Source organism: Micromys minutus, assembly GCF_963924665.1.
Source record: "Micromys minutus genome assembly, chromosome: 1".
Taxonomy (NCBI): Eukaryota; Metazoa; Chordata; class Mammalia; order Rodentia; family Muridae; genus Micromys; species Micromys minutus.
This window is the reverse complement of record NC_137969.1, coordinates 217,264,711-217,285,213: the sequence shown is the minus strand read 5'-3', so window position 1 is coordinate 217,285,213 and position 20,503 is coordinate 217,264,711. Positions and strand designations below refer to the sequence as shown.

At 42.7% G+C, this 20,503-nt stretch overlaps 1 protein-coding gene across 1 annotated transcript; it reads left to right on the top strand.

Moving 5' to 3' along the window:
• Positions 1–9,961: 9,961 nt before the first annotated feature.
• On the top strand, positions 9,962–12,224 carry LOC308424906 (deoxynucleotidyltransferase terminal-interacting protein 2-like; the record flags this gene model as incomplete). The annotated part of the gene is given in 3 exon segments (XM_080922104.1): positions 9,962–10,846; positions 10,850–10,866; positions 10,868–12,224. Coding segments are annotated over 3 exon segments (2,259 nt in total).
• Between the last annotated feature and the right edge of the window lie 8,279 nt (positions 12,225–20,503).

The window sequence follows — 20,503 nt, the reverse complement described above, 5'->3', positions numbered from 1 at the left end:
GGTATCTATGCTGCCCATGAGATGGTCTGAGGTTTTGCTCTGTTTTACCATGAAGGCACAGCAGCCCTTAAGGAGCATTAAAAGCCAGACAGTAGGATTAATTCAGGGAGGAAACTGTTGGGGATTCACAAAATGTGTGCATGTGTGAGTAGATGCAGCCTGAACACAGGCTCATGAGACTCCTAGGTGTTGTTCATAGGAATGACACTTGTGGGGAAAAGATTCCCACAGAAACCACACAACACTGCTGTGCTCCTGAGAGTGTTGGAGAGTTTGACTCTCTCCATTATCCAAAGCTTCACACAGAAATGCTTTTAAACATGCCATAGCCAGAGAGAAGAGACTCCCCACAGAGACCCGGACTCTAGTTTGAGCCTTCTCACCAAAACCACTATATCTCACCCATAGGTCCAAATTAATCTACAAACTCCTATTGTCTAAAGGCTTCTAAGTCCATTTGTTTTAAGTTCTTACTTATTCTATGTAAGGAAGCTTATTTCAGGGCAGCTGGATACAGAGTTGGGAGAACTCTAGAGAGTCGGTATGTAATACTGGAGGGCTGATTTGAACATTATTTTTTATATTTTGGTGTTTTAGGGTTGCAATAAATTATGACAAGCACCCTCATGCAAGCTACTGATGAAAGAGACAGAAAACACTGTTCCTGCTAAAAGTAACTAAATCCCAGCTTCCTGAACTTCCCTAACTATTTTCTTGCAGATGCATTTTTATATAGCTAATTTCCCCTTAAGGTGAAACGTAATTTTAAAAATTGGTATTCACTGCAGCCCAATAAATTACTGTTTTTCCTTAATGTTGGCAAGTAGTAATTAATTTTAGCAAAATTGTAGATTTCACGAGGTATGCTTTATTACATATCAGTCTATACACCTCCCTGGGGAAAATGAGGGGGTTTGTTTTGTTTTAAGCATATTGCTTAAGGGAAGCAAGAAAGCTATTAAATTTGTAAATCAATGTATACATAATTTTTGTTTACACTTTTATCATATATCTTACACAAAATGGTGGTCATTTTTTCATTATTTATGACAGCTAAAATGTTTTTTTTTCTTTACTAGTTTCTATATTTATAGGATGGAGCTTGATTGTTGATACATATTTTCAGATGTATCTCATACTTTTGTGTTTCTGGTTGTGAAAAGACATCTGTGTGACAAATTAAAGTGGAAATTTCTGGTTTTGTAGGAGACCCAGTAGTGTCATGTGATGTTTTTCTGGAAACTGTAGTATGAAAGGATGTTTTGCTGAAAACAGACACGTGGTGTTTTCTGGAAGCTGCCTGGTGTGATGTTTTGCTGGAGCAGATGCTTGAGAGGACATGTGATGTTTGGGAAGAGTATACGTGTAACTCAACAGACAGTGGATGATGCTCTGGTATTGGTTCGCCTTGCTGGGCTTCCCTGATGATACTATTGCATTGGTTTGCCTTGCTTTCTTTGTTGATCATTTTTTGCCATGACTTTGTAGAAAGAAGCACACCAAAGAACTTTTGATGGTGTTCTGGCTGCTTCTTGCCTCTTTCATGGTTTCTTCTAGGTCGAGCCACTGCTACTGATTTGAGTGGACTGACTGCTAACAATGAATAGTGGAATCACCTCAAAGAACTACTTCTAAACAGGTCCACGTCCCCCTTGTCCTATTAGTCATATTCTTCCTCTTATTTTTGGTGGGTGGGTTATAAGAAAGGTTGGAACTTTTAAGAACCCTTATTAAAGTAGGTGTTTGGAAAATACAATGAATCATACATGTACTCTAAAAGCGCTCCTTTAGACCTACCTTATCCATGTATCTTATGTGACATGTTAAATATGCTATGTTCTCACGCTAAAAAATTGTCTTAAAATGACATAAGAGGAGTCAAACATATCTCAGTGGGTAAAGGCACTTGCCAACAAGCCTGATGGCCTACCTCAGTTGATCCCTGGGACCCACATGGTAGAAGAAAAAAATTGACTTCTTGCAAGTTGTTCCCTGACTTTCACATGTAGGCTATGGCCCCCACACCCACACACTTAAATATAACAATACATAACACATAAACAGACAAGCTAAAAATGAAAAAATTAAAATGGCATAGGAAGAACAGTAAATCTGGAAATAGTATAGTTCTGTAATTTAATCACAGAGGCACTGGCAATAAAATGTATTCACATAAATCTATAGAATAGTGAATCCATATAAATGATGAAGTGCTAAAAGGCTTTATCAGATGAGTAGTGTGATCCCACCAGTCTCTGCACTGGCTGGAACCTGAGACTGTGAGAGACTGGGAGGTGAGTATCCTCATGACATCCTTTGTGACAGTCCTCATAAATCCTACAGAAAGACATGACGTGGTCAACGAGGCATGGCAGAAGGCAAATCTAGGCTCACTGGTTGAATTCATTTGACCTAAGTAACTTCTCTCATTCAGTTTTCCAGTGTGAAAACTGGAGTAGTCACCTCTGGAGGCCCTTGAGAGACATGAGGGTTACAGGTGCTCAATGCTAACACCCAGAGAGCTGGACACATTATAATCTCCATCCTGTAGCCTCAGGCCCTGGCCTTCCAGATGACCGTGTCGGGCGAAATCAAGGGATACTTTGGTATAACTTACAGGACATGTCCCACTAACTGGACATCTTTCTTGGACTGATTATAAACTTTTAAAAAGTAAAACTTTAAAGCCTCAATGCAATGGGATATGAGAAAATCAAGTTTGTCCCTGAAGCTGGGTTCGTAAAAGTAGAGGACCATCAATGATGTGGCTGTCTCACCAGAGAAACCCCCAGGGTCTGCTGCTTATTCTGGGGGAAAAAAAGACAGAAAAAATGTTAGAATAGCCAGTCCACTTACAAGAAGCATATGAGAGCACATTCTCTGTCAACAAGATGTGGCTTTCAGTCCTTCACCATGATGTCTTGTTTGAGGCCGGCTGGCAGGCTTGCTTCATCTGTGTGTCAGAGCTATCAGAAATTCACAGTTGTGCTGTTGGTTTAGGCAAAGGCTCCCTGCAGCCTCTCCACGGTGACCTTTTTTCCCCTTCTCACATCAATTGGACTCTCAGCAGCCCTTGACAGACTGTGATGGATTTCCGTGCTTCAGGCCTTATTAGACACACAGCACTGGTCCCATTTTTTTGTTTGTCTTGTTTATGGCCAATCAACTCTCCTGTGGAAATCTTGTCACCCTTTATTCTTGGCAGCTGACTCCAGAGTCTCTAGCTGGGACCTCTCTTGTACACTACAATTCTCATTTCTTTCTACTTGACAGCTTCACACAGGTGTCTCACAGAGGCAGCAAGCTCCCCAGAGTGCCAGCCTGTCCTCCTGCTAAGCCTGTCTTCCTGGCTAGTGGCATTACTGGTCTCTCAGCTACACAGACACAGATGTGTCATCTTGCCTTTAGTCTACAAAATGTAAGGAGTGGGTAGAGATTTCTGAGTAGCTGGTTGACACAAAGCCTTTGGCAGAGACTTCTCACTTAATTGTGGGAAGTTATCGGACTCACATGTCTTCCCTTATGACCGGAAACACAGCCAAGTTGTATGTTCTCATTCACGCACAGCTTGGGGTGGCATTGTGCTTCCTCTAGAATGTGAATGAAGCTTCCTCTTCTCTACCACATCAAGAGTCTCTGCATCAAAATCCAACCTCCATCTTATTCCCCAAGGTCCTCACATCTCAGAAAAAAATCCTTCAAGACCAACTTTTTTGCTGAGCAGCTTTAGAAACTGTCAGAAGCATTTACTAACACATTACCAGTTAGTCTTTATAACAGTTGATAGTATTTATTTTGTCCATCTTTAAAATAAGGAAACAATCTTAGAAAATTCAGTTAAATTGCTAAAATATTATGGTTGGGAAGAAGCATTGGAGAAATTTAAATCTGAGCTATTAAAACTAGGGCATTTTCCTTATTTGGTTTTAGAGTCATGTTTTCTCTGATATGAAATCCTACAATATCCATTCCATATATCAAAATCTTACTCATTGGCCAAGACGTGCCAAATAGCATTTCTTTCCTGGATGTCTCTTGTTGCTCACTTGGAGGTCCTGTGCCCTATCTTTAAGAGGCTAATTTTGGATACATTCCTGGCATTAATGACTGGCTGAAGGTGTTCAGTCTCATATTCACTAGGCCACGGACTTTGTAAGAAAAACGATTATGTCTCAGTTATATTTGTCTCCCTGTGCCTAGCCCAATTCTAATTGCTCAATGTGCAAATGATTTTGCCTACAAACAACGGCAGAGGTTCTATGTCAACACTAATAAAACATGGCGAGAATGCCATGAGTGACAGTCCGTGTGTGTCTCTGGAAAACACAGTGTTCTTTTATAATATTGAGTGGGCAGATGACCCAAAAAAGAAAGTATCTTGCTAAACATTATGTTCTAATAGTAAATACATTGTGAGGTTTGCTCACCTGAATAATGTGCTTAGTCAGGTTATGAGTGGACAGACACTGTTGCTGCCCATCTTGTTCTTACACACTGCTGTGTAATGCTATTCCTGGAGAGACAGTGAACAAGTGTCCACTAACCTCTGGCAGGAAACAGAAGACCAAAATGTAGCCTTAGATTTTTAAAACCTATTTTTAATAAGGGTTCTCAAATGCTTCAACCTCCCTTCTAGCCCAACATCCAAAGGTAGGGGAGAAAAGATGGTAAATAGGACAAGGAGATGTGGACTTGTTTGGATGTAGTTCCTTAGGGATTCCAATCTCCACTTGTCAGGACACCAGCAGTCCAGTTCTGTGGTGCAGGATAGCAAACATGAATAAGCAGAGGAGGTATGATCCAGCAGAAACCACCAGGCCTCGGCCAGATCAACGGGGTCAGTAGGAATGACCAGGACCAGCCAGGTGCCAGCAGAAGTTCTCTGCTGTGCTTCTCTCAGTGAAGCGAAAAAATTAACAAAGATGAAGACTCACAACCACAGTGTGGCAAAGCAAGTATGTTGTAATCATCCGTTGAGTCCTATTTATACTCTCTCCAAACATCATGTGTTCCCCCATGGGTCTTCCCTAAGCACAACAACATGTGAGTTTTTCTCACCATGTGAGTCCTTATTACCTGACATATCCAGAAACGTCCACTTCACAGAAGTATGGGTAACAGCAAAGTCCAACTTGATGAACCAGTAAGTTCACTGGGGTAACTGACAGGAGCATGAGTAAGGAAGGAGGGGCTTTCAGGAAGAGAAATGATTCAGAGGCAGGAATAGTAAAAGCTCCCTCCAGCATGAATGGCAGCACATGAAAGCTCAATACCCAGTAGGCAGCTCAGCAGGCTGGACTTTGTCCTTCCTAGGTAGCTGGACTGGTCTCTGCTTCTTAGGCAGACTGCCTGGTCTGAGAGTGCTGCTCAGCAATCTTTACTACTTACACAAGCTTGAAGAGGGAAGAGATTATCAGTTTGAGGAACTTCCTGAAGCTACTGAGTTGTTTACTTCCTGAGTTTTAAGGAACTTCCCTGCAGGATGCAACATCTCACCTCCTTTAGAACATCATGAGTCTTAATCAGCTTCCCTGCAAGATGGGAGCCTTTATCTCACAAGACAAATACATAACACATACATCAGTGTTTACCACCAGGGCAACAACTCAACTCCTGTGCTGGGCAAATGAATTATGTGGTTAGTGTTGGCAACAAAACAGGCTTTTTATCTGAGTCCATGGAGGAATGGTAGCCAATTAATTATGAAGTCTGCAGTCATCCTTGTCCAATGTTAAAAACCCAGCCAAATGACTTGACCCAGCACTTCTTTCCCATGTGAAGCCCATGAAAAAAACCCATGCAAAAGCTTACCCAGCATTATACATAAAGTTCAAAAACTGAAATAAGTCAAATGTCTACTAACTGACAATGGATACATAGAAAGGATATAACCATATAATCAATTAAAAGGACTAAAGTATTGCTATGTGCTACAACATGGATCAATTGTAAAAACATTCACAGAGTGAAAGAAGCCAGACAAAATGGCCACATCTTATATAACTACTTACAGAAAACGGCTAGAATAGTCAAAGCTATAGCTACAGAAAGTAGGTCAGCCTAGGACTTGAGAGGAGGGCTATGAGTGAAAATAGAGAGCAACTGCTAATGGCTACGGGGCTTCCTTCTGGGACAATGAAAATTCCATTACAGACAGTGGTGGCACATGCACAATTTAGTGAACTAGCCGGTAAGTACGGAGCGCTAACCAGCTTTGCCACTGGAGCTCCGTGGCCAGCAAACATCCTGGAAGCCACAAAATTCCATTCTGTAAACGGAGCAAATTATGTGGGGTGTGAAATACACCTCTGGGAAGCTGTTATTTTTTAAGGCTGTCAAAGCAGCAGAGCGGATTCTTATGGAATAGGGAGATACCCTAGCCCGTGGCTACAGTGGATGCCAAACACTGAAGCAGAAGTGCTGTATTTTGGTACCAGACTTCCTCCAGCTCAATAAATGAACAGGAAGAAGGTCTCCCTTCTTAACTCTGTTCCCACAAGTTTGCTTTAAAGATTAAATAATGGTTGGTTTAGATCCATCAGGAAATGCTTTCTTCCGAAATATTTCTTTATTCTTCTATATCCTGAAAAGACAGAAATGAATATTTTGTCATTTGTCTAATAGGGGCCTTTTATATTTTTACATTAATTTTGAAAGGCCTTTACCATGAGTGAACCTTCCTGCCTTCCCTCCACATGTATACATTTGAATGCAAACTGTTTTAAACTCACTCAGAGCTCCAACCCCGACCATAGGGTGAAGGCTGTAAAAAGCAGCACGGCTGATGAATGCTACAGGCCAGCTGGGACCTACCAGAATGCTGTGCCACAGAAAAGCTGTAAGTGAATAGCAGAGAAACAGTCTATAAATAGGAAGGCCAGAGATTATCAGCCAAAACATACAGATACAGGAGAGGCCACACAGAAAGGCATAAGGGCACCATCGGGGTAGCGTTAGGGCAGAATGATCTCTGCATGTAAAGATGGCAGTAAAAGCACTGCCTTCTCCTGAGCTGATGTGAGGGGTCAGCTGAAACCTCCTTTCTCCCTCTCTGGTTCCTATCCAGCTCTCCAGAGAGAAAAGCTGGGCCTGGTGAGCCGAGGGAATGCTAGGTCTTATTGGGGCTCCCCACTTGTTCTTAAAAGGCCAACACACAGGAATGGGGTGGGTGATTCTGGTTCATGGGGAACACCCCTTGCTTCAGAGATGCTCAGAGAGCCTAAGGAAACTGGAACCCACAATCCCTGGGCTGTGGTGTGTGCCCAGCAGAGGAGTTTGCTCTGCCGTGCCGTGATTTACAGGAGTCTGACTGAGTTTCTTCTCTTCGCCAGTCTTCATACTTCCAAGACTTGGTTGCTGCTCCTGTTTTTGGAGTGAATGAATTTCCCTCCTCTTTGTCTATAACCTCCTCCTCATCCCCGAAGCTCACCTTGACGCCAAGATTTCCCCAGCTCCCTCAGGCAAAATTACTCATTTCTCACCTCTGCACCCGAGGCTGCCTCCAGCATCACCTTAAAACTGCTCGATTCTCCCTCCCCGGAGACTGAGGGCTTCAAAAGTGAGGATTATAGCAGACATTTTAAAACTTCACCACTTAGCATGTCTGGTGTATAGTTAAGTGCTTAATGGATGTTTTTCAAATTCCACTAGTAAAAGATCCTAATATGTACCCTGAAAATGTAAAGCTGGGTCTTGGCTTAGAAGGAAAAGTATATGGGGTGTGTGTGTGTGTGTGTGTGTGTGTGTGTGTGTGTGTGTGAGAGAGAGAGAGAGAGAGAGAGAGAGAGAGAGAGAGAGAGACTTAAGAGATGACATTGAAATGAATAGCCAAACCCAAAGACCAATAGTCTAATAGGAATATCCTCGGCCCAGCAATAGATAGGAGTGGATGAGGTAGGTAAATGGGTGTGTGCTGGGAATAATCTTCAAATCATATGATTATGATTGTATTTACTTATTAGGGCTGGATAACAGAGCAACATAGACTAGATGACTTAAACAACAGGAATTCACTGAACCTGATCTTTAGATCCAAGCGGTGTTGACAGGGCCTCTTTAGACACACAGATAGATGGTAATTGGAATCGGCAAATGTGGAGTCTGGATGCTCACAGCTAATCTAGCTAACCCGGCAGGCCTCTCCCAGGATGTCAGAAGATTCATGCTGCCTGAGTTTGCACACTGCACTCTGTATTCCTTAGGTTATCTGGGTACCACACATAAGAACCACCAGTAGTGTTATGGTTGACACTGCTCTGTAGCAACCCAGGTTGGCATCATGCATGAATCTGGAAAGGGGAACATGGCCAGCTCAAGTCTTGGTCCTCTTTACAGAGGGAGACACTGTCCAGCTGAAGGCGTGTGTCCCTGTACTGGGCTGTCAGTGAAGCAACAGCTGTCATGGCTACTCATGGAAAGTGCAAAACTAGAGTCACTTCCAGGGATGAAATAAGTGTGAGGTTTCCTAGGAGTCACTCACGTGAGATCCTTAATCAGTGTGTACACCGTATACCCAGTCTTGTGCCAATGGACTCAAAATTTCTGGGTCAACCTAGGAATTCTTATGTCACGCACTAGAGTGTGTGAGCCACTGATGCAACTGTCTGGAATGAGGGAGTGTCACCTGGCTGGTCTGGGGCCTCAAGAGCAGCTCAGCCTTTGCAGAGCAGGTCAGCGCCACCTGCCCCCATTCACCTCTGAGCACTGTGATACATTTAATCTCGTCCATATTTTATTTTGTTCCTTGAAGTTACAGCATGAATGAAATTCCTTCCCCCCCTCCCCAAGTGCTTAAAGTTTGTAATCGTGATGTTGCTCAGTGCTGCTGATGGAGAGCTCAAGAAGGGAGCTCTTGAAGTCAGCTGCAGGGGGTGAAATGCTAGGATGTTTTCCAGAAGGTTCTTTTTGACAGTCTATATATGCTGAGAAAGCTATGAACTCTATTTCTAAAAATGAACCTTAAGAGAAAAATGAGAAATTCTGTCAAAGAATTATATTAAGAAATATTCACCGGAAGCTGGGCATGGTGATGTAAGTAAGACTCAAAGTGAGCCTTAGCTACTGGGAGACCCCAAATGAGACTCTAGAATGATGTTTGATGCAAAAGCAAGAGGTTTATTGTTCCAGTGCATTGGGGTTGTTCTGCACCCAGAGGAGAGTCAACCCCTTCTCTTTCTTTCATAAGCTTTTTATACAACTTATTGAGGACAGATTATAGCAACAGCAACTAGGCATGTAATGATCGGTCCTGGTGACCTTTACATTAATTGGCAGGGTGGGGGTGGGGGGGGGGGTCAAGGACCTTCCATATCTCCAGGTGGCTGGATACTTGGCTGGGCATGGAGGGGGACTCAGGGACACCCCCCACCCAGGCCTGGTATAAAGTTTCAATTCAGGGCTTTCTCTCAGTAATAGTCTTGTAATCTAAGTACTTGGGGTGGGGTGCAGGACAATTAAGAGTTTAAGCCTATCCTTAGATATGCAGTAAACAAGGGTATACCCTAGACTACACAACACCCAGAAAACACACGAATTCATAAGAAACCATAAAATTTAAATATTAGATATTTAAAATTCTATTCTCTCTCTCTCTCTCTCTCTCTCTCTCTCTCTCTCTCTCACACACACACACACACACACACACACACACACACACACACACAAATCCCCTATAAATTATAACATATATTTTCTTAAGCTGAAAAAAGTAGGATGTGGACTGGAGAGATGGCTCAGTGGTTAAGAACCTTGTCTGTTCTCCCACCAGGAGTTCTGTTCCCACCAATCACATCATGATCTACAACCACCTATAACTTCTTCAGCTCTAGGGAACCTGATGCCCTTGTCTGGCCTCTGAGGGCACCTCACTGTCACTTACAAAGCCATACAGATACACATTCACTTAATTAAAAAAATCATGAGAGGAAGCCGCTCTGGCTGCCCGGAATACAGAGTCGGGAAGATGGTGATCACCAGGTCCAGGCTCTCTCGGACCAGGCTCCAGGGAAGCTCCCAGAAAAAGAGGTCTGTGCCACAAAGTACTGGGGCACATCTGGAAAGCAGGAAAAAATCAGGATCTGATGGCAGCACTGCTGAATCCCAGTCTGCTGAGGATCAAAGCTCAGTCCTCTCTAGAGGCAGGAACAGCAGAACTACAGGCCCAGCAGAGATCACTGTACTGCTTTCGGACGGAGAGGCCTCAGAAACGGAGTCTCATGCTTCTGGGGTTTCTTCTGTGTTAGAGGTCCAGGAGCCCATTATAAGAATAACTAGAAAACGTCAGGTTGTGGTTGCGCCCACCTCAAAGTCCAGTGTTAGGAAAAAGCAGAAAGTAACCCCTCACCATGAATCCGTTGATGAAGGAGTTGTTTCTGAAGCAGAGTCTCATGTTTCAGGAGTTTCTATGGCTGTACCTTCCACAGAAAGAAGAAGCAGAAGAAATAGGGCTAAATCTCAAAGAGTTTCAAGCCAAGAGTCATATTCGGAAATTGTATCTGATGCTGAGTCGTCCTGCTCTGGCATTTCATCATTAGAGATTGTACCAAGGAGGACAGCCAGGAATGTGCAGAAGAAATTACAGTCCCAAGCCGAGAAAAAAGATGTTAAGTTTACACCAGGAAATAAAAGGCAAATTGTGGGTATGTCTGTGGACTCGGATGCGAAACAGGCCTCTCAATCATCAGCAAGACCACGTTCTCAGATAAATATGCCGAATATTTCTGATAATGAAACTTATAATAATGACTTTGATGATTCCATCCACAAAAATTTAGGAAGAAAACTGACAACCCAAAACCATCAAAACTTTCATAGCCAAGAGGAAAAACAAGGAAATGTTGTGTCTCTTTGAGAAGTCAGAAAGAAGAATTGAGAGTCTGGATGAAGAGGACCCCAAAGAGAAAAAGGTAATTAATGAGAAAGATTCCCCACTGAGTCTTTCTGAAGCTCAAGACACCGGCCTTCAGCAGCCAGTGCCTCAGAATCATTCAAGCACCCCAGACAACAAATCTACATCCCAGCCTTCAAGTCCAGATCGGGAGGCTCTAATAAAACCATTAGAGCGAAAGTTTGCAGTTGTGAAAATAGAAAGATGGAATGAAGAGAGAGAGGGCAGCATAAAAAAGAGTGACTTGGCACACTTCAGTGATTGTGGTGATGAGCCCACAAGTGTAGGTGTCAGTGAGGACAAGAACAGCCAAGGTGGTGTCATTTTTGAATGTGATACCAAACCATCCAAGTCTGAACTCAGCATGTCTCAGGATATAGATAGTTCTGTTTTATTATTTCTTAGCAGTGATGAAAGCCAACAGTCTGACAGCAGTGAGAATGAAAGGGACACTTTGTGTTCTGTTAAAAACAGTGGCCAAAAGGAGGCATCAACTGAGGACTTGGAAGATACCGCATGTGATGGTGCACTGTTTGTAATTGACAAAACTCCTGGACTGAGTGCTGATAAAAACTTTTATCTAGGAGACAAGGCTCCAAGTGAAGTTGCTATTGAGGGAGAAAAGGAGGAGGAAGAAAAGGAGGAAAATAGTGAAGAAGACTCATCAGACAGTGATAAGAATAAGGATGAGTCTAGTGATGAGGAAGACTTACTCAGTAACATCAAGTCTAAGCTTCTGAAATTAACAAGTAGCAGCATAGACCCTGGACTGAACATCAAGCAGTTGGGTGGTTTGTATATTAATTTCAATGTAGACAAACTGCAGTCTCACAAGAAAACTCTAACCCAGATCAAGGAGAAAACGAAAAACGAGCTTCTGCACAAAGCTGTCATTACACCTGATTTTGAAAAGAACTATTGTGTCCCACCATATAGTGAGTCAAAGCATCGACTGCAGAAACAGCACAGGAAAGAGCGACAAAAAACAGCTGGTGATGGTTGGTTTGGCATGAAAGCTCCAGAACTGACAGATGAACTGAAAAATGATCTCAAAGCATTAAAGATGAGAGCAAGCATGGACCCAAAAAGATTTTACAAGAAAAATGACAGAGATGGTTTCCCTAAGTACTTCCAGGTTGGAACTATCGTTGATAATCCAGCCGACTTTTACCATCCAAGAATTCCCAAGAAACAGAGGAAAAAGACTATTGTGGAAGAACTGCTGGCTGATTCTGAGTTCAGGAGATTTAATCGAAGAAAGTATTCGGAAATCATGGCTGAAAAAGCAGCAAATGCAGAAGGAAAGAAGTTCTGGAAAAAGAAGAAATTTCGCAACTAAAATTTACAAAGCAAACTGTAGCATTTTATAAGATCTTGATTTGCTGAAGGTTATCACATAATTTATATAAATATGTATAAATAGTGATTTCTATTTGGAAATAAAGATTACTGACAAAATTTTAAAAAATCATAAAGAAAAACAAAAATTATTTAATACAATGTTAATTTTTTAAAAATCCTCTATCTGAAGAGAAATATACTGTATTGTTAAAAAAATTGATTATTTTTAGATCAGGGGTTCCCATTGGGCTGGGAAGTCAGAAGACAAGAACTCTTGAGATACTGTCACCCAAATCTTCAGAAAAATTATGTTCATGATTTTCATCTTCTCTGGAGCTGGGCTCAGCCCATTCACAGGGTTGAAAACCTGGGTCTGGGGTGGAGACCAGAGGTAGGAGCCATACAAGTATTCTGTTGAACTGTTGGGAAACTGCTTAGAGCAGTTACTGGGTTCTAGAAATGTCTATTTCAGAGATAAGGTTGCCTGTACCTGCTAATGTGGGCCAGTAATTCTAGCTATTGAGGCCAGGCAGGGGGACTGTGAATTTAAGGCCAGCATGAGCAACTCAAAAAAAAGAAATAAAAAGAAAAGAAAAGAGGCCAAGGATGTAGCTTGGGCAGAAGACTTGCCTGTGTGTGGGAGGCCCTAAGTAGAAAGCGTAGCACCGGGAGCAGGAACAACTTTTCTTCTCATAAGCCCCTGTGGTAATTGCACAGCAAATGACCTTAGGGCTGTAGTACCTGGGACAAGTAAAGCCTGAGAGAGGTCTCCAGGAAGATCTAGGGGAACAAAGGGGCCTTCTGAAGCTCCTTTGAGGACCAACAAAAGAGGTTTCTGAATTTTAAAATCCCGCTATACTTTCCAAACACTCCTTTTCTAGAATCAGGTGAACAGTGCAGTCGGAGAAGTTGGGTAGACAAAAACCTGAAGACAAGGCTGTTATCCAAAGGTGGTTTCCCATGGAAACCATATTCCGGTTTTAAACAATGAGTTTCAATCCACACTTCCGGTATTGGGCAATACTTCTGTCTGGATGGTTACCACATTCTTGGCTCTCACAGGAATACAGGACTTCTCCATCCCACCCTCATGTAACTGCGAATCCAGAAAACCTTTAGTTTTCAGCTAACTGAGAAGACAAGTGTCTGCTGCTCTATGTTTGACTACACTGAGTCTGAATCTAAGTTACAGATCAGGTCAGGGTCTCTACTTCATGAGCTCTGAATCTTTGTAAGGGGTGATGATAATGAGATAAAGAAAAAGGGTCTATCTCAGGAACTCTCTCTCTCTCTCTCTCTCTCTCTCTCTCTCTCTCTCTCCTCCTCCTCCTCCTCCTCCTCCTCCTCCTCCTCCTCCTCCTCCTCCTCCTCCTCCTCCTTCTCCTCCTCCTCCTTGGAGATACTAAGGGTTGAACATTGGGCTTTCTACATGCCAACTAAGCATTCTACCACTGAGCTCATCCTCAGCTAGATTTAGTTTGAGTTTTGGAGTAATCTCTTAAAATGCTATAAATTCATAGTGAGTAACCCTTTTATTGATAGACATGGAGTACAAATAGTAATGGATTGATAACACTGAGTACACAGACAAATAAATGGGCCATCCGCTGTTCATTTCACTTATTAATACCAATATACATAAAGGAGAGTTCAGATGCGGTTTGGAACCAGGTGTGGAAAAATTGTCAATGGGAGGTGACTTGGGCTAGCAATGACTTCCAGTACTCTCTCTTGATTGAGCCCAAATTGTCACACAATAAAAGGGAGTTCTTAGATGTCACTTTCTCCTTTGCTTTGCAAAGAAGACAAGAATTAAAAACTGTAAGAACTGTATTGCCCATTCACAACTTGCACCATTAAGACCTTCCTGGATTAGTGATATTAATTTTTTTAATATAAAAGCCCTCGGTTCCAACAACACCCTTTGTGCTCAATGAGAAGTGAAGGCAGACTGCCTCACCTGTCGCTTTCTTAGTTCAGACAGCCTCAGGTTAGAGATCTCCACTGGTTAAATTTCTTCCTACAAATGAGCACAGTTTCACTTGGGGTTTCAGAACCACAGGGACAGCTGAAGAACTGTGTTTCAGAAAGAAAAATCAGGAAAACCAGAACCAGGAAGTTTTGCATGGCGAGAGTGACAAAAAGCCATCAAAGAGTAACACCCAGACTGGATCTGGTGTTCTTTACCTCTGCTGGCCTTGCCTGTATCACATGTCTATCCTTAATCTGGAGGACATTTTAACCACCCCATGAGCTCCCAAAGATAGCTACCAGAATCTTTAGACGAACACCAGGAAACTAAAGCAATAAGTGAACCCTCTAGTATCTTTGTTGTCCCCTCTGACCCACAGACTGTGACTGGCCCATGGCTGTCCTGTCCCTTGCAAGAATGTTCCCATGTACAAAGCAGGGTGTGGCCTTCGCCCCAGAGGACCTACTCTGCAGACTCTGTTCTCATTTTTAGCTTTGTTATTCTAGAATGGAATAGCAGAGTCAACTCAGAAGACAAAAATATTGGGATAATGGCAGCAGTGTGCGCATGTGCCTGTGTGTGTGCACAGGCGTGTATGTGTATGGTGTTGTTTTGCTTTCTTATCAAGTATTTGTTAAAGGTACAGATCTTTCATCAGTTCCTGGTTGAATTCTCTATGATGATCATTAAATATGTTTCTTTACTCAAGCCCCCATTTGCTCATGGATATCATGTAAGCAAAAACAGTTCCTTGAGTTTTAAATAAATTTACATATGAGAAATGCTTATAACAATGCTTTAAAATTGTTATTTTTAAAGAGAGTTTTCTCTTAAGGGCTAATCATATTGTAGGGCTATATTTTAATGAATTCCATTTCATACACTCACTAAAGCTTTGCAACATGGCAAACAGACACATTTACCTGGGTTTCAAAACTCAGCCCAGGTGACCAACAAAGTAAATGGTCACCATTCACCCATGCCATGACTCTGCCTCCTGATGCTGAAGACACTGCCACAGAGATTATGAGCAGGACACAGCAGTCGCTTGTCTTTGACTGTACCTGAGACAATACCGTAGGAGAAAGTCCTGATGCTCATGCCCAAGACTTACTCAGGCCTCTTCTGTAAAGTTTCCTTGATGATGACATCCATGGAGTGTCACAAAATGCTTTGTTTCTGTTCAATTTTGATTGCATCCTGTCTGGAGTGGTTGCTATGACTCTGGTACATGATTGTGATGACTAAGGTGCAAATCAGCTTCAGCCAAGGATGTGTCGTGGGAATTATGAAACCACATGCTTCCGGAAGCAGCTCAGCACAGAGGATTTTAAAACAAAGGATGACTGGAGTCTGGGGGAGGGGTGGGGACAGCTTCACTCACGTAGTACATCACAAGCACTTTATTAGGAATGGGAAATAGGGAAGGAACTGTTTCTGTTTTGACTTACAAACTACCCTGGTGTGAACAGAGTTATGTCGGAGGGGGCGGGGGGATTCCTGCTTCTCTCTCTTGCCAGAACATAGTTCCTTCCTGTTGAGTGGAAAGATCAGTCTTTCCTACCAGAAGCAAATGTAGCATTCAGAAGCTCAGAGCCAAACTTCCAGGAGTCTCTGATCTTAGCCGATCTAAAATCAATGAGCCAAAGGCATTGCCAACCAGCACAAATCTATCTTTATATTCCTTCACATGGTTGGCTGCCAGCTGGAGTGTTCAACAGAGAGAGGTGTGACTTCCAAATGTAGAAGCTGTGTATGCAGAGTGGGAGGAGAAGATGTAGGCACATGAGCTGTGACCAGCTACTCGGGCCGAGGAGAGAGCCTCGTGACATAGAAACTCAGTCTGTGGTTCACAGTGGAGCTGCGAAGCTGGGAGTAAAACCTTGCCCGGCTGGAGGTTCCAGTCGCAAGCTTCTCTGTAAAGGCACTGGGCCACAGAGTTGTCACTGGGCCACCTTCGGAGGAACACAAGATTCGTTGGAATCATTTCGGATGCAGGATATCCTGTGCTTATTGCTCTAGGAAATATTACATAAAAATTTTGGAGTACTTTCCTCTTTCAGATTGAGATTTGGCAAGAGCTCCAGGCTGATAAGGAGCTTGCTTAGGAAATGACGCAGTAAGAGACCATATAAACAGGCCCCACCTGATCTCCGTGGGCTTCCCAAAGTCCGTGGACAGAATACCTGACTTTAAACAGCCCAGATCCTCCCCGTCCTTTGCGCATGCTCACTCCCTCATGTGCGCAGGTACATGCTTGGAAGCACCCAAGAGCCAATGAGAATCTGGCAGCAGTGATGGCACATGTCTCTTATCCTGGAAGGAGAATCTGGTGGTAGCGATGGCTCATGTCTGTTATCCTGCACTGAGGAGGCTGAGGAAGGATTCGTACTGGTTTCTGGAGTTGTAGTCAACCTGGGCTACAATGGAAGACACTCAAACAAAACCAAACAAAATGAGGAAAGGAATGATCTAGAAACCAGATCTCCTGGGTCCAGTCTAATGTGTCACAGGGAAATTGAGACAGTTTCTTAGTTACCCTAATTAGCAACTAAGTGGAAAGGAACTAAATCCTTCCTAAACTCAATAACTTAAGTGAGAATGTCTATCATAATGACTGCTCTCCTTCACTTTAAAGATCAGAGGATGGAGCCAGGAAGAAATTCAGTGCATAGAGTATTTGTTATGTATTATGTATTCAGGAAGATCTAAATTTAAATGCCTAATACTACAAAAAACAAAACAAAACAAAATAAAAACAAGCAGGTGTGTCTTTAATCCCAGCACCTGGGAGTAAAACAGATGGGTGGATCATGAAGGCTTGATTCTAGCTGAAATGGAAATCCTCAGGTTTAAAGACATACCTTGTCTCAAAAACTTAAGTCAAAGTAGTCATTGTGGAACATACCTGGCATTATTGACCTTTGTCCAACATGCACTTATATGAGTGAGTGTATTCACAGCACACACACACACATATATATCACACATATATATACACACATACATACACATATATACATACATACACACATATATATCATATATACATACATACACACATATATACACATACACATACATACACATGTGTGCATACATACACACGTATACACACATACACACATACACATGCATATACACATACACACATGGAGGGGGCATATAAAGAGCTCTAGACAAAACTGAACTGACCTGCCACATTATGGTAAAAATGCTCAATAACATATCTGAAGAAAAATTCTCCAACAGAAGACACTGGACAAGCATCTAGTGTAGGGTAAGGTGCAGCTTTGTTAGACCACACTCTGTCCAGGGGACAAAGGACATTAACTATTAGGCCCACTGTGAAGCCACTCTGGAGCGGCTAGTTCCTCCTTCAATCAGCCTAGTTGTAAGAAATTCCTGTGGATCACATTTGTTTGTTTCCCTTCTTTTTATTGTTTTGTGATTAAATTGGTTTTGTTTAGATTTATTCGTTCGTGTTTTATGTATGATTTGCTGATGTGTGTATATCATACCACATGTGTGTCCAATGCCCTCTGAGTTCAGAAGATGGCATCAGATCCCCTAGAGTAACAGCTGTGTGCCACCATGAGAGGGAGCTAGAAACCACGAGACCCATGAGAGGGCACCAAGTGTTCTTAAACACTGAGCCATCTCTCCATCCCTCATTTTCTAGTTTTCTCAGGTAAACTGTTATTTCTCTCTCTTTTAAAAAAAAGATTTATTTATTTAATTTATGTATATGAGTACACTGTTGCTGTCTTCAGGCACACCAGAAGAGGGTATCAGATCTCATTACAGACGGTTGTGAGAAACCATGCGGTTGCTTGGATTTGAACTCAGGACCTCTGGAAGAGCAGTCAGTGCTCTTAACCACTGAGCCATCTCTCCAGCCCTGTTATTTCTCTTTTATCCAGTTCTCCTCCTTTAAGAAACAAAGGCACTGGCAAACACAGCTTTGCCCAGAAATATAGTTTTGATCCCATTCTTTGGGTACTGGAAATATTTTAACAGAGTCGTCTTACATACTTGTTATTTTTTAATAATCTATGTGACATAGGCACTGATAACCATGCAGATTAAGCCAATTAAAAGATTTGAGTCCTTTATTCAATGGCCAGACCAAGAGAGTGCTCTCCCCTCTGGAAAGTCTTTTGGAGCCCAAGTTCAGGTACAGTGTGTCTAAAGACACAACGCTAACAAATCAATGCAATGTGGGCAGGAAGGTACATTAGCGAGAGTTGCTTAGTAACGTCTTCCAGACACTATAGTATGTCTGGACCATGGCCAAGGTCATGGACAGCTCTAGAAGTGTCAGCAAGGTGAATGTGGCTGTTGGGGGTAGAAGGCCTGAGAAGTGACTGCCAAGGCAGAGTGACGTGGTTTCTGAACCTAGGGCAGGGCTCTGGTCTGAGCGACCAAGAGTGGTGATGGCTGTTGTGGGTTTAAGGCTTGTTTGTGTAATAATGTACATATTTCACATTCTTCCAAGGACTGTCCTCCCTGTTAACCTTAACGACTCCAAGAGAATTAGAAACAGCATCTGTCCAGGAGTCGAGGATGTGGCTAATGTCTAAGCAAAATGGTAAACCATGGGACCTTCAGGACAGCCTTAAGGCTGTGGGAAAGAGCTATAAATACATGAGTTCAAAATATATGTAATTTCTCAACTGTGTAAAATATAAAAATGAGATGCAAATTCTGAGGGGCTCCATGCCTCTGTTCTAAAGGAACATGGCAGCTACACCATGGTCTTACCTAGCTAGCTTATCATCTGTGCTTGACAAAGGCAGACAGGTCTCTGATTTTTTTTTTTTTTTTTTTTTTGCAGTGTTAAGAAAAAAATGTATGCTTGCTGTCTCTTAAGAGTCAATGGGCTGGGGTCAGGGGATGCTGATTCATAAGATAATCAAAAGGAACCTGGAGTAAATGACTGGGTCAGATAGGTAGAATAAAGACTGGACCTGTGTTTTGCAGATAAGCTATCTAGAGAACATTTTTAGGAAAAAAAAGAAAGAACTTCTTGGAGAAAAGACACACAGACCACATACACCATACACACCACACCACACCACACACACACACACACACACACACATCCCATACCATACACACCATACAAACACACCACCCACACCACACACACCACATAAACACGCCACCCACACACCACCCACACCACACACACCACACAAACACACCACCCACATCACACAACCACACAAACACACCACCCACACCACACAACCACACAAACACACCACCCACACCACCCACACCACACAAACACACCCATATACCACACACACCACACAAACATACCCCTACACACACCACACAAACACACTCACATACCACACACACCACACACACACATACATACACACACACACCACACCACACACACACACACACACACACACACACACATACACACGCATCCCATACCATACACACCACACAAACATACCACACACACCACACAAACACACCCCCACACACACCACACACACCACACAAACACACCCATACACCATACGCACACACCACAAGCAAGCAGGGCATAGAGGGATCTCTTAGAATAACAAGCAGAACTCAGATCATTAGCGTGGATCCACGGTTTGACTTGGAGTCCTTCTTTTTTGCACCCCCACACACCCCGTCTCTCAGAACCCCTCTCCATGGCATGTGATCAGACAGGCAGAATAACATCAGCACACGAAGGCATTACCTTAGTCATTTAAATTTTTAAAAAAGATGTGAGCACACTGTCGCTGTCTGCAGACTTACCAGCAGAGGGCGCCAGATCCCATCACAGATGGCTGTGAGCCACCATGTGGTTGCTGGGAATTGAACTAGGGACCTGTGGAAGAGCCGTCAGTGCTCTTAACCACTGAGCCATCTCTTCAGACAAATCATTTCAATCTTATAAATGAAAATGGCTAGATTTAAAAACAACAACAACAACAACAACAACAACAAAAACCAAAAGAACAAAAACCGAAAACCACAACCTCCCCCAGTGAAATTAGAATTTTGGGTAGATAGCATGTAAAATTTTAAGAATGTCACATGAAACAGCCGGAATCTACCTAGAGTTAAAATTTAACAGATTTAACGAAGACCATGTATAGCTGGGTGCCTCAGTATTCAAGGTTACTTACTGCCATACTTTTCAGACAACTTGAGATTGATCCCTGGAACCTATATGGTGGAAAGAGAGAGAACTGACTCCAGCAAGTTGTCCTCTGATCTCCACAGGTGTACACACACACACACACACACACACACAATAATGT